Source organism: Panthera pardus, unplaced genomic scaffold, assembly GCF_024362965.1.
Source record: "Panthera pardus isolate Hobbes unplaced genomic scaffold, ASM2436296v1 HiC_scaffold_22, whole genome shotgun sequence".
NCBI classification, from domain to species: Eukaryota; Metazoa; Chordata; class Mammalia; order Carnivora; family Felidae; genus Panthera; species Panthera pardus.
In genome coordinates, this window is record NW_026526788.1 from 74,673,754 (window position 1) to 74,689,195 (window position 15,442).

The 15,442-nt window shown below is 40.7% G+C and overlaps 1 protein-coding gene across 1 annotated transcript in view; it reads right to left on the reverse strand.

Annotated features, from left to right (window-relative positions):
- Positions 1–8,631, reverse strand: part of EIF3A (eukaryotic translation initiation factor 3 subunit A) — a 35,532-nt gene extending 26,901 nt beyond the window's left edge. Inside the window, exons 1-4 of the mRNA XM_019459588.2 lie at positions 8,435–8,631; positions 2,502–2,692; positions 2,199–2,335; positions 1,613–1,776 (exon numbers count right to left, since the gene is read on the reverse strand). Coding sequence (XP_019315133.1) covers positions 1,613–1,776; positions 2,199–2,335; positions 2,502–2,692; positions 8,435–8,483 — 541 coding nt within the window. The 5' untranslated portion in view covers positions 8,484–8,631. The remainder of the gene's footprint in view (positions 1–1,612; positions 1,777–2,198; positions 2,336–2,501; positions 2,693–8,434) is intronic.
- Between the last annotated feature and the right edge of the window lie 6,811 nt (positions 8,632–15,442).

Below are 15,442 nucleotides of genomic sequence, written 5' to 3' on the forward strand. Positions count from 1 at the left end.
TTTTTCAGAATTCCTTTGCCCTTAAAAAAAAAAAAAAAAAAAAAAGAGAGAGAGAGAGCATTTCTATTTCAATAGGCCCAAAATGAAGGGATGCAGTTTAACTTCAAGTTAACATTTATGTATCAGTAGTTAGCAAAAAGCCCAAGTTTACTTGTCTTAAATGAAAATTCACACATGCTACGTAAATAAAACAGAAGTTGTAATACTCATAGTATTATATTTTTATAAGCATTTATTTATGAAGTAATCTCTACACCCAATATGGGGCTCCAACTTACAACCCTGAGATCAAGAGTCATATACTCTACCAATGGAACCAGTCAGTTGCCCCTACAGTATTTTTTTTTGGTAAAATATTCCTTAAAGTCACTTACAACTTGATAAAACAAATGCCAATCATCCCCATAGTGAGCAGAATGGCAACATAAGGTTGTACTAAGGCCAAAATAAGAAAGTCGAAAGCTACTCTCAAGTCACACATACCCCATTTGTATACAGTTAGAAAGCTCCATTAAGAGCAAGATAAGTGCAGTAAAGACAGACACAAGATTAAGATAACAGACTTGATGCAGCTCTTTAGGACTGAAAGTTCAGCTAACCCTTGAACAAGGGTTTGAACTGTGTGGATCCACTTACATGTGGATTTTTTCAATAATTTTAACCTTCTCTTTTCTCTAGTTTACCTTAAGAATACAGTATATAACACATATAACGTACAAAATGTGTTAATCAACTGTTTATGTTACCAGCAAGGTTTCTAGTCAACAGTAGGCTATACTTAAGTTTTTGGACAGGCAAATCACAGGCAGATCAACGGTGCGTGGGTGGGGTCAAAGGGGTGTTTCAGTCTGCGCCTCTAATCCCCCACCCCAAGCTGTTCAAGTGTCAACTGTATATGCACTATGACAGCTGGATACCTTTTAAGATGATCCAGAGTCATCAAGATGACTTATTTCTATGTTCAGTAATACTGTTTAAGAAAATAAAAATATGCATTTTTCAGGGAATCACAGAAGTCCAGAGCTTAAAAAGACCTTAGAAACCCTTACGTGGGGAACCTGGGTGGCTCAGCTGGTTGAATGGCCGACTCTTTGATTTGGGTTCAGGTCATGATCTCACGGGTTTATGAGTTCGAGCCCCACATCAGGCTCTGCCCTGGTGGAGCAGAGCCTGCTTGAGATTCTCTCTCTCCTTCTCTGCCCCTCTCCTGCTCACACTCTCTCTCTCAAAATAAATAAGCATTAAAAAAAAAAAAAAAAAAAGGCCACGGCATGATTAAGTATATATGCAGTAGGTGAAGTCAAAAAGCACAAGTCACATTTATCAGAAAGCAATCAAAAAGTTACATTTGTTTTTCTAGTCACCTGGGAAATTCCAAAATGACTTTGTCTTTCAGACATCCATGAAGTGGATTTCATATAGAATTACCCTAACTAGTAAAACAAATTTCTTATAGTCCCTTAGTTACTATTTGAACGAATGCCAACCATCTCTCAATGAGGATAAAAACTATAAAATAAATACGATGAAGAAAAACAGGTTAACTTTAATTGTCAATCTTTTGCAAAGTCTTTTCCTAAAAGTCAACTTTTCAAATCAGTTCTCATTTTACCTTGTTGGGCAATATCATGGTAGAGACGCTCTACCCTAGAATTATTTCGAAGAAGGTCCAAACACTGTCTATATGATTCCCAAAGGAATTTAACCCATGGAGTTAAAAGTAGTCTGTCAGTACGATCCTGAGTGTCTTCACCACTTACAGCACTTAGGAGAACACTAAAAAAAAAATTTTTTAAGTTAAAAACAATTTTAGACACGATTTCCTACTTTGCCCTAAGATTAAAAAAAACAAAACCAACAATGATACCAGTGTAAGAAAGTGTGAATCCTTCTTACAACTTTGGGCATACTGTAAAGATGCCATGTAAGTGTTCAAGTATTTGCACCCCCAACCCATATTACAACCATTTAAATTAGTATCTGACTATCTGAAGGTTGTTAATTTGCCACCTTTATGAATTCTGAATAGTATTGCTTTCTTATCAGACACTTAAAATTCCAAAGGTAAGCATTCTTTCTAATAAACATCTATACTTCAAATGAGGACGATGGAGACACATGTAAAGAAAAACATTGACAAAAATGTATTAGCAAAAAAAAAGAAAAAGAAAAAAAAATTAGCAATTTAAGCTACATACCTCTCAGGAGTTTGAATATTATCCAGATCTTCTATGTCTAGGACCATTTGCTGAGATTCTTCTTTAGCAGCTTCAGTTTTTTCCTCTGCCAATTTCAAATATGCCCTAACAACATCCTCTAGAGATTTGATGTTCACCTAACCAGAGAGAGAGAGAGAGAAAAGCTTAAAACACTTCTCAACAAACCACAGAATGCTTTAAGAGCAAATTTTATGACATAAAAGCATATTACCTTTAAAAGGTAAACTTCTCTGAAAATCATTAAAGCACTATTAAAAATATAAAACCCAGCTCTTTTCATACCTGTTGACAAATGTTCTTATACTGGTATAATCCCTCTTTAGCCAAATGGCTCTTGCGAAGATCCACACAAAGTTCCAAGTATTTCAACATAATTGGCTCGTGTATCTTTTGCCATGTTCTGTGTTTCTTACTTTTCATAACATCATAAAGAACATCCAAAGCAGGCTGCTTTTTCCCAACCTCAAGAAATTCTGGAAAAGTAATTCAGAAAAATTAAAATTGGTATGTATACTATACTAAAGTGTAAATCTTGCCTAAGTTGGCTATTTTAATTTCTAAACTCACTACCATCTCTTTTTAGATCACACTTATTTTTGACATCTAAAGCCATGCCAAAATCACCCAACTTAATAGAACGAAAACTGGTATTATCTCAAAATATGGTCTATGGATAAAACGATTTCACCCAATTACATTGTACCAAACCCTTGTAAATGACTGCCATGTTCCAAAAATTGAAGTTATGAGAGAGAAAAATCTCCTCCCAGCAAACAAAGTGAAATGTGACTTTAGTCACAATGATCTGGTGGATACAATTTCTGCTCTAGGCAAAAGGATCACTAGACTCAATAAGACAGTCAATTAGATTTTGTTCCTTTAAGATCAATTGACTATTTATGTGGGTCTACTTCTGGGCTCTCTATTCTCATCACTCTCTATTGCAATGTATCTAGTCTTTTTCTAATACCGCCCTGACTTGATTACCATGGACTTATAGTAAAGTCTTCAAACCAAGTAGTATGAGTGCTCCAACTTTGTTCTTCTGTATTGTTTGGCTTCTCTATTGTTTGGAAAGTCTTTTGCCTTTCCATATAAACTCACAATTAGTTTGTAAATATCTACAAAATAGCTCACTGGAATTTTCATTCAGATTTAATGAATCTATATATCAAAATTTGGAAGAATTGACAATAGTCTTCCAATCTATGAAATATCTCTCCCATTTATTTATCCCAACCTAAACATGAGAAAAATCTTAAGACAAACCCCAAATGAGGGACATTCTACAACATACCTGACCAGTACTCATCAAAACTTGTCAAGGTTACCAACAAGGAAGTTTAAGAAACTGTCATAACCAAGGGGGGGAGGAGGAGAGTGTCTGAGGAAACAGGACGACTAAATATAATGTGGTATCTTGGATGAGATCCTGGAATTCAGAGAAGGACATGAGGGAGAGCTACGGAAATCTGAGCAAAGTATGGACTTTCATTAATAATGTTATCAGTATTGGATCATTAGTTGTGATAAATGTCCCAAAATGACAGAAGAAATTAATAGGTTATGGTGTATATGGGAATTCTGTGTACTATCTTTGCAATAATTCTGTAAATCTCTAACTTTTAAAATTAAGTTTATTTTTAAAAATAAAAAGAAATTTTAGAATGCATACCAGAGAAAATTACACATTTCTGAATTTACTACCACCTAAACCTGAAGGCACTCTGCAAGTGGCAATATTTCAAAATCCAGTTCCAATCTAAGGTTTTATGTACACTGCTCATTTTGAAATTCACTCAAAAGCAAAGAGTCCTCTATCACATTACTTCTGACACAGGTTAAAATTTATCTTTTTTCTCATCTTTTACTTTATTTACTTTTGCACAAAACTTAGTAACTGAGGGAAGGGGAAGGCTATTTAACCTAAGTCATTTGGTTATGTTCAACTTAAAATTCAGTAATTAACAAATTTCACAAAGAAAAATCTTTCCACTGAACATTTGAAACATACTTTGGGGAACCAAAACACTAATTAACACTATTAAAAAAGATCTTAAAACACTACATCCCTATTGTTAAAAATCACTGTTTTCCTAAGAAAAAAATCTTTGACAAAGAATTATTTTTAAGAGTTAACCAAACAGCGTACAGCATTATCATGAAACTCCGTGCTAGGCAAACAACTGGCAGAAACACTGCTTATTTGGGAGTTTTACCAGATTTACAGATTTAGTAAGTAATTTTTCTCCCAACTATCACATCTTTCAGGAATGCTGCTTCTGAACGTTCCTTCCTCCGGGAAAACTACAAACAATATTCCAACTCTCTGTGGTATATTAAGAGGTTTGCAACAAATCACAAAAGATACTGAAATTCTTATCTTTAAAGGATAGCCTGTGTCTTCCCATATCATATTAAGCCCTATTCTTCATAGGTTAGTGAAAACAAACCCCTCTTCAGTAATTCACGTCAATGTCAACATTAGTAGTACTGTTATGAGAAAAAGTCCATTTTCATTTGAGTCAATGCTATTACCAAAAAAAACAAAGAACCAAAAAAAAAAAAAAACACCTTGTAAGAGGAAACAAAGATGTAACACAACTAGATACTTTGTTAGAATACTAGCCTTTCCTGGGTGTTGTTTTTTAAGCCTTCCTGTTCTGAGGGGAGGACGTTACAGTCTTTAAACTGGAGCATACTTACGAGGTTATCCTCTAAAATCCAACAGTACCTTAGGTGTTTTTAACAATTATTTAACAGAAAAGTCTCTATCACCCAAAAATTTGGAAGTAAATGTTTTTAGTTAAATTTAGCATTCATATTAAAGAGCACAGCATCAGCACCAGAACAACCTATTATATCCAATTCCCAATCTTACACTGAGGATTTAAATCTTATACTGTTTAGTATATAAACACTGTCAAAATGCTTGTAACACAGAACAGGCACAAAGAGAATTAAAGTTGAGAACTGTGCCCGGGATGGTGATGACAAAATAATAAACTATGTAAAAATAATTTACCTACCCTATCTCTTATTTTTAAACAGGGGAGTGTGGTGTCTTAATGTCACTATAAAAAATAAAAAATCTTGTTTAGGGATAGAAAAGTGATTTTTTTCACTTCCTAAACAGCCAATCAGAATTTATTATTACAAATTCCACTTTCAAACTCTGAAACAATAGGTTCAAACAAACCAAATGCACTAAAAAATAATTTTTATAGGACACCCTACCATCATCGTGGGAAAAAAGCAAACATGGATACCAAGCAAGGACATTTTTAAAGGGAAAAAACCTGAATGGGAACAGATATGATAGTCCATGAGGGTGAGTTCCTGTCTTTATCCGAAGTCACATACAGGGAGAATTTAGTTCCTATGAATTCTCTAGTAAGGGGAAAAAAAAACTTTTTGAGGCTAGAGAGGCATACCCCATATTAAAAGCTGTATTGCAATGTTAAAAAAAAAAAAAAAAAAGTTCATTTCCAAACTGATATTCTTGAAATAAAAATAAAAATCTAGCATTATGAACTGTTACTAGGAGGGTGGACATGCTGAGCTTACCTTTCAGACACAGTGACAAATTGTATCTATTTATAAAAGAAAAAGCTTAGGTCGGCCCTTCAACATTACTAGTTTATTTGGGCAACAGACCAAGTAGATAAGCTATAATGTTACTCGATTTGTGGGTTTAATAACTTTATTTATAAGTCACTGGTAGAACTAAATTAAAAGGTTGTTACAAGGTCAGGAGCAATTAATTCTGCACTACTGACAACATAATCTGCAAAAGGGTCTTTTTCCAAATGATTCTGGGGTATAGATTTCTTGTCTGTAACTGCTTAGGCCAAGTTCTCATCTTCCTGAATGGTTACTATAATAGTTTCCGAAGGAATTGTTCTGAATTACAGACTCAGAGCGACTTGAAGAACTATTCTACTTAAACATATTCACATTTTATTACGATAATGCAGTGGATTAGGTCTAAATGTGTTTAAGGCTACAAATGTCATAGATAAAACATTTACATAAAATGAGATTATCTCCATGGAATGAAATGCGCTTTTACGATCCTATTTAAAGTTTTGTAAGCGGTGCCATGTGCCATCCACATTCAGCTCACTCTGACACTTTCAGACAGGATCTTTCATTCACAAGATCAAAGGTACAGAGCTAACTACTTGAAAGCTAAGGCCTCTCTCTACTGTAACACCCATCCTACAATTTAAAAGGGCTGCAGCAAGGAGTCAATACAGACTTTTAAAAAACCTACACAAATAAAAGCCCCCCCCCCACAGTGCCCCTTTCTCATCTTGCCTACTTTAATTTCAGATGTTTTCCCTGACTTGCCCTTCATGAGTCAAAGCTATTTCAACTTAGAAAACGTGAAAAAGAGGTTTAAGATTCGTTACACAGGAGATAACCCTTTTAATTTAAACAATTACTGCAACAGTAAACTCATATGAGGATTCAAAAGGGAGTGATGAAAGCAACAAGGCCGGAGCACATCAAATGTGGAATACTTAGGCTATCCAGATTACAGTGCTTCAGCCTGTTAGAAGGAAAAATGCCTGTTGGTAAAGCAAACAACTGTAGAACAAATCTACAATAGCAATTACAGTAGCAACTGAATCCAACTCACTTTGTATACCATAATACAGATTTCTAAGTTTCGAAACGTAAGAAAAAAATTCTAACTTTGCTACAGTTCATTTTCTAGTGATAAATCTCCATTTCCACTGAGTTTCTTTCCTATAAGTTAACGTCCTTAATTCTTGCCTGTCCTAACCATTAGATCACTGGTTAAAATGAGCAGTCATCAGATCGAAGTTGTACTTTTAACTGATTTTTAGGACACTTACTCTACTCTATTCCAAAGAATGTGGCATTATCCTATTTCACACTCTTTTTTGTTGCTTTTAAAATAACCATGTGACAAAGGCACCCTTACCCCGACAGATTATCACTAACAATTTTGTGTCGACTGAAATTGACATTTCCACAAGAGGAATTTCCAAACAAGCTAACAAAATTAGCTCCACCAACATAAGACTGTAAGAGACACGGTATATCCACCTACAAAATGGGATAAGACTCAAAACTTGTCTGGGGTACAGGAAGGGTTGAAATAAGAACTATCAACTACCTACACACTTAGAAATTATTAGGCTTAAAAAACTCTAAACGAAAAAGTTTTTAAAGACCAGAGCCATGCATAATACATTGCACCCCCATGATGCGAACATAATAAATGCCTCTCGAATAGACCGAGACACGCACAACTTTTCGCGAAAGGGCCGGTGGCATAAGAACACATGGAAATAAAAATCGCAGGCAGGAGCGCTGTGGCGAAAAAAAAAAAACAACTCATCTGGAAGTCTAGAGACCTTGGTTCTAGTCTCCTGGCTCCACAACTAACTCTCGGAGTGACCTTGGGTAAACATTCTCTCTCTGTAGGCCTCAATTTCGTTATCTTTAAGAAAGAACTTCAAGTCTCTTACAGGTTTAACAATGTTCCAACTTCATGTGATTTGGGATAGGCTCTGGGACTGAGAATAATCAATGCCAGGAAAAAAACAGATAACCGGTTAATTGGGTCAGAGTCCCCGAAGCAGAGCTATAGTGACTGGGGAAAAGGCTAAGTGGACCCTGACCCAGCAAAGCCCGGCGCTGGATTTGGGGGGCGGAGGTGTCTGCGAGAGGGCGGGAGGTGGGACTGGCCGGCTCCCGGCGCCGGCAGGAGGTGGAGTCGAGGTTCTCGCGTGCATTGTCCCCGGGAGGGAGCCATGTTTCTTCCTCCCCGGCACTCCCAGATGGCGGCTGGGGGCGCGGGGCCTAAGCAGCCGAGGGCCCGGCGGCCTGGGGAGCCGGGCGGAGGCGGACAAGGGGGGGGCGGTTAAGGAGGCCAGGCCCCGGTAGACCTGTCTCCGGGGCCGCGGCCCCTGAGACGCAGCAGGAAGCGGCGGGGGGAAGGAAGGGCCCCCCCCAGAGCGACGGTTCCCGGCTCCGCACCTCCCACCCCCCCAACCGCGGTCGGTAGGAGCGAGAAGGGAAACCATGCCCAACCACAGGCTGGAACGGCGGCAGACAGGTCTCATCGACCACCTCTGCAGCCGCAGACGGGAGGCGGAGCAGGGAGAAGGAGGCCCGGGCCCCTCGACCTCCGAGGCCTCGGGCCGACCCAGCCCGGCGCGCCCCGATCCCCTACTCACCGTTGGCGCGTTTGAGGGCATTTTCCGGCCTCTGGAAATAGGCCGGCATCTTGGCGGGCGGCTCAGCTCACCGGCGTCAGCGAACTCCTTGGTGGCCCGGGCCGCGAGAGGAGACGAAAGGGAACCAGCGCGAGGTTCCACGCGCCTCGCCAGCAGTCGCCCGCGCCCAGCCGGCCAGAGACGGAAAGGAAAGAGCCACGTGACCCCCGCACGGCGGCGCCGCCGCCGCCCAGGCCCCGGATGTACGGGGCGGTCCTCCGCGCGCAGGCGCGCTACCGTCGCGCGCACCGGCTGACGTGGCGGCGGGTGCAGTACGTGCGCGCCGGTTCCTCCTCCGGCCTCCGCCGGGAAACGTTAGGGAGGAGGTTTTCAGACCGCTCGCCCCTCACTCCTCGAGCGCGAAACGGGGTAGCAAAGGTGAAATTGGGGTCAGGGTTTCTGCCTGGCGAGAAAGAAGGCGTCTGCATAGGGTCATTTTGAGCATGTTTTGTGCGCAGTCATGCAAAGTTACAGGCCGGTCCCTTCCGCCTGGGGAATGGCCTGTCTCCGCTGAGTGAAAATGCCGTATTTATCCGTTAATCAGAAACGCATCGAGCAGGTATCACTAGCCCAGCACCGCTCACCTCTGGGAAGTAATAGTGGCCCGACCCTTGACGGACTAGCAGTGGGAGGAAGGACGCAATAAGTAATTAGCAAGTTTATTTCATATCGGTAAAGTAAAAAAGTTGGTGAGACCAAGATTGGGGAATAGGGACACTCAGAGAAGGTGAGTTTTGAGCTGAGACCTGAAAGGTGGGGACAGGCTGAAGAGAGTAACGTGGCAGGGGCGCAGAAGCTCTGCAGCAGAACAGATTTTGCATCGTTTGAAAATACTTGAGTGTGGTAGCTTTACATTCAGCACACATCACAAACAAGAAAAATGAGTGTTAGTGGAAAAAAATCAATTTATCAGGCCTTTTGCTACAGCCTTTTATTACTGGCCAACAATTTTTTTGAATATTTAAAAAAAAATTTTAATGTTTATTTTTGAGAGAGAGAGAGTGTGAGCAGGAGAGGGCAGAGAGAGAGGGAGACACAGAAATCTGAAGCAGGCTCCAGGCTCTGAGCTGTCAGCACAGAGCCCAACTCCAGGCTCCAACCCATGAGCCAGGAGATTATGACCTGAGCTGCAGTTGGAAGCTTACCCACTGAGGCACCCGACCCAGGCGCCCCTGAGTATTTTACTTTTTTAAGTAATCTCCACACCCAGCGTGGGGCTTGAACTTACAACCCCGTGATCAAGAGTCGGGTGCTCTACTGACCCAGGTGCCTCTTGACCAACAATTTTAATGTTTAATCAGTAACTATTATACCTGGAACTTGAAAGCCATTTAAACTGAATCTAATTACTCAAGCCCTTGGTATGAAATTAAGAGGAGTTCAGAAAAAAATCAGAAAGCAGCAGTGGGATACATTGTTACAAATTTTTTACACATTTTGTAAAAATGGATGGTACATGTGAATGAATGACAGAATACTACATCCGGGAACAATGAACCCACAACACATACACACAAAAAGCCTTTTCCTCTCATTCGTTCTACCGGAGCGAAGAGGTTTTTCTATGTAACTAAATGTATCACTGTAAAGAAAGAAAACTTAGGAAATGCAAACATAGACCAAAAAAAAAAAAAAAAAAAAATTCTAAAAGAGGTTACTTAAAAATTAGCTTCAGAGTTCTTTCTCCAAAATGCTTGGGCCACTCTAAATTAAACTTACCCTCCTCCCCCAAAATAAGAGCCAGACAGAGTTGAACAACAAGTACTACTAAGAAGCTACAGGAACTGTTTTATGGGGCAGGATCAAGAGACTCGTTTGTGTATATGATCATTAAGTCAGAATTAAAGAGCTTAACATAAGAGCAAGCATAGCTTTTAAATGCCGTAGATAGAAAACTATTTAGTAGGCCACAGAGAGATGTGACAGAATAAAATGAAAGGAAACCTGGCCTAAATATCAGAAAAAGCTTTTCAACATTATTACCTTTGCGTTATATATCAAAGAAGATGGTAAAATGATCTCATGGGTTATCGCCCATTATGTGGTAGACCTAAAACAAGACAAACTCTAGAAAATTTGGAGAAAAAATGAAATTCAATATTTCTGCATCTTCATTCTTTTCCCTTTCAAGTTAAAGTATTTGAAACATTTGGTAATATAATAGCCAATGATCATTTAAGTGCATTAAATACAATTATTTAGGCTCTAGTACTGTATTTGTGAACAGTCGCAACTTCCAGAATAAATTTATTAAATGTAGCCAGTAGGTATTAAATACCAGCTAATAGCCATAATGTTGGATGTTGGCCATAAACAGTGCAAGACACCTGTTTCCAAGGAGTTGATGATTCCCTGGTGAAGATAGAGGAGTACACAGTGAGGAACAAGGTAGGATCTATTCTGAACCAGGAGAAAAGTATGATTACTTTGTTGGTTTATGCTCACTTCATAGAAAACAAGCAATGTGAATATGCTAGAAGCCACCTTAGGAAGTGGTAAAAGGAAGTGATCAGGCTGATGAAGGTTTTTTCCCTAATCAAGCTACTTTTGTACTACATATGACTGGATAATTTCTCTAATACAATGTTTTGGGGATTTTGAGCTGAGTAAATAAGAGTCTCAAAAAAAAAAAAAAACAGTTGTTAGGAGCACAAAAGAGGTACTACATTATACATATTGCAACATAATATAGCTTAAAATCAGGTATGTTTTACAGTTTACAAAATGCTTTCACATTTGTCATTTTGTTTACAAGAATAATGAAGGTATTTATACTGATAAACTAATAATTTTTTCAGAGCGTTAGACTATGGTTCACAGTGACACACTCCTTCCACAAACCATTATCATGTACATACCACGTGCCAGGTATGGGAAGTGAGCACCTGATAGCAGGTGCAAGGCAGCGAACAGGACAGACATGGGTCCTGCCTTCTTGGACTTTGCCAGAGGCTTCTTGAGGATGCAGACCCCACTCCAGGCTAGACCCCCATCGTCTTTCCGAGTCCATTTTTCACCACACTCCATGTCTTCAGTGCCTTAAATAGCCCTTTCTCCCACCTCCAACCCAATGAGTGCTGTCACTTCACTTGGAACATTCTCCACCACCACCCATTCCTTGTTCTAACAACAACCTATTTCTCCACATTGTCACTTCCTCCAGGACTCTTCCCTGGCCTCCAGATTGGTTTAGATGCCAAAGCAGTGAGCACCAGTAACATCCTATCTGAGCCTGATCACACTTCAATACTTGCAGACTATAAGCTCAGAGAGTGGAAGGAAGCTTTTGTGTTGTTCACCACTACACCCCCAATGCCCGGCAGAGCGTTGGGCAGATGAGATACTCTCAAAAAATGCTTGAGAGATGAATGAGTGCATCCCCATATACAGATTTATTTAAAACAGTTTCTACTATACCCGTGGGGAAGTAACAAGTCTGCAAGTTGATTGTGTGGTTTTGTTTCATTTATAGAGCATCTACCTATCTACGTGAGGCTCTCAATCTACTTAAGCCCCAGCACGCAAATACTAAAGAAGAGACAATAATGCTCTTGGGGCGCCTGGGTGGCGCAGTCGGTTAAGCGTCCGACTTCAGCCAGGTCACGATCTCGCGGTCCGTGAGTTCGAGCCCCGCGTCAGGCTCTGGGCTGATGGCTCGGAGCCTGGAGCCTGTTTCCGATTCTGTGTCTCCCTCTCTCTCTGCCCCTCCCCCGTTCATGCTCTGTCTCTCTCTGTCCCAAAAATAAAAATAAAAAAACGTTGAAAAAAAAAAAATTAAAAAAAAAAAAAAAAAAAAAAAAAAAAAAAAAATAATGCTCTTCTCCCAAAGCTCCTAATTGCACTGGTCTTGAACCTCCAGCTGTACTGAAGTTCATTTGTGCCTTTCTGAGGTCAGTGTTTAAATATATCATGCTTTCCTACACCTATATATCCCTTCCCTTCTTCCTGTCCCGCCCATTGTTACCTAAGTCCTACCAATACTTTAAGCTTCCGCTCAAAGCTTTCCTCTGCAAAGTCTTTCCAGCCAGTGGGGGCTGACTTAACTGCCCCTTCACTTGTGCTCTTTCCTTAAGGCACCATTAACTTGGTCACCCAGGCCATCTCTGAGCACTCTGCTTCCCCTGCAGCTCTGTCAAGTGGTAGCTGTATTCATCCCTCAAACCACTGGTGCCTAGAGGAGTACCAATGACTGACTAGCTCTTCACCCAGCTACTTCTAGAACATTCTCTCTCTCCTCCCTTAACTTTGAATGTTGAACCTCATGCTATCAGATTGGATTACGTGTGGTTCCTCTATGTTGCAGTCCTCAATAGGCATCTACAGATCCCAGGTCACAACTCCTTATTCCTTAACTGTTAGTTCTAGCTCCCTGCCACTCTCTCCAACACCGTCATAATTATTAGCAGTTTCTATACATGTGTAGATATTCCTGCCAATATCCTGGCCACCTGGCCTTTACAATTGTGTCCTCTTCCTTACCTCAGCTACTCACACCCATGGTGATACCCTAGAGTCTAGACTAAGAGTCAGCAAACTTTTTCTGTTAAGGGCTTGATAGTAAGTACCCTAGGCTTTGCAGGCCAAGAGGCAATGTCTTCAATTCTTAGAGCAATTGTTCTTGCCAAAAGAATAATTGCCCTTGTATGTATGTATGTGTGTGTGTATATTACATTTAAAAATGTAAAAACTATGTTGGGTTGTATAGTAAAAACTATGCCTGGTTGGCTCAGTCAGTTAAGTGTCCGACTTGATTTTGGCTCAGGTCATGATCTTGCAGTTCATGGGATCGAGCCTCACATTGGGCTCTGTGCTGAGAGCGAGGAGCCTGGTTGGGATTCTCTTCCCCCCTCCACCCCTCCCCCAGCCCACACATGTGCACACTCTCTCTTTCAAAATAATTAAGAAAAAAATAAAAAGAAAATAATATATAAAAACTATCTTGATGACCACTGAGTAATATATAGAATTGATGAGTCACTATATTGTACACCTGAAACTAATGTAATACTATATGTTAACTATACTGGAATAAAAATAAAAATAAATTTTTTAAGACTAAAAAAATAATTTAAGACTAAAAAAATCAAGACTAAAAAAGAAGTAAAGACTATTTTTAGCTCAAGGCTGTGTAAACCACAGGCAGTAGGCCAACTTTGGCCCATAGGCCATGTTTGCTGACTCTTAACTAAACCTTGTCATACCAACTCTCTCAGTTCCCAGATTGTGATTTCAAGTATCTCACTTTCTTCTTCATGGTGAACCACAACCCCAGCGGTCCTGCTGCCTGACTGGGACCTGCATTCCATTCACAAATCCTGTTTCCTTTTCACTGTTCCTCATCCCCCATGTCCTCTATTTCCTCCACACCCAAGTTGGATTCCATCATGTAGTTCTTTTCTTGCTGCGCTTTCCATTTATTTGACCCCAACCCTGGCCAATCCAAGTGTCTTCCTGCTCCTTGCCTGCAGCCCAGTATGACTGGGGGAAAAATACACAACAATGTTGACAAGCCCCACTTGACATTCCTGACCACAAGCCCCAACAAGTACCGTGCTGCTGTTCAGCCATCCTACTACACTTCTCTGGGCCACATCCCCAATCTCCCCAATGACTGTTTCGTACTTTTTCCTGTCTCCAATCCTCTGCTCTCAGCTGATGGCTTCATTTTCTGTAGCACTGTAAGCAGTGGAGCAGCGAGAAGAGAACCTGCCTCTGCACTCTGCCATCTACCCACCCATTTGCTGCTGTACTCAGAGACTCTGCTTCCCTACTCTTACCCGGCAGTCTGTGCTCCTCTCTAAAGCCAGCCTTTTGAGGCACCTGGGTGGCTCAGTTGATTGAGTGTTCGACTTCAGCTCAGGTCATGATCTCCTGGTTCGTGGGTTAGAGCCTGCATTTGGGCTCTATGCTGACAGCTTTGAGCCTGGAACCTGCTTTGGATTCTGTGTCTCCCTCTCTCTCTGCCCCTCCCTTGCTCACGTTCTGTGTCTCTCTCTCAAAAATAAACATTTAAAAAAAATTTTAATAATAAAATAGTAAAAATAAATAAATTAATTAAATAAATTTTAAAAATTAGGCCAGCCTTTTGTACTAGTGCACTGGATTCTGTCTCCTCTCACACGGAATGTTGTTCACTCCATCCTTCCTCAAATACTTCCTCAAATACTTCCTCACTTGGCTTCCAGGATCACCCTCTCCTGATTTTCCTTCTATTTCTCTGACTCTTCCTCAGTCTCCTTGACTGGTATCTCTTCACCTCTCAGACCTCTAAGGTTAAAAAGTCCTCGGGCCGAGGTCCTGGACTTCTCCCTTCTCTAACTACATCCATCTTTTGGTTCTAACTCATGGCTTTAGACATCATCTCTGTGCTTAGAAGTTACAAAATTATATCACTAGTGCTCTCTCTCACTCTCTCTCTCTCTCTTTCCTGAAAGCCAGTCTCACACCCAGATTCCTATTTGACACATCCATTAAGCGTTTGACATACAACATACACACAACCTGCCCCAGACCAGACTCTTGGTCTCTCTGGCCTCCAACCTGCTCCTTCCATCATCTTCCCCATGGAAATAATGGCAACCCCCTTCTTCCAGTTGCTTAAACCAAAAATATTGGAGACATCCTTGACTCCACATTTTCTGCCACAGCCCCACATGCAATCAATCCATCAGCAAATTTCATTTCTACCACCTCCATAACTATCACTCTGGTCCAAATCACCATCATTTCTCACCTAGAATATGTAATAACCTGCTCACTTGTCTTTCTGTTTCCCCTTGACCCCCTTCTCTTTACTCTCCACCATAGCAAGCAGGGAGTAAAAAGGAGGTGATCATGCCAGTCCCCTGATGAAGACGCTCTTGTGGCTACCCAGTGCATGTGGTCAAAGTGAAAGTCCATACAGTGGCCTGCGAGACCCTACCATTCCCCATTCCCATCCTACCCTTCCCCATTCCCATCCGTCTCAGG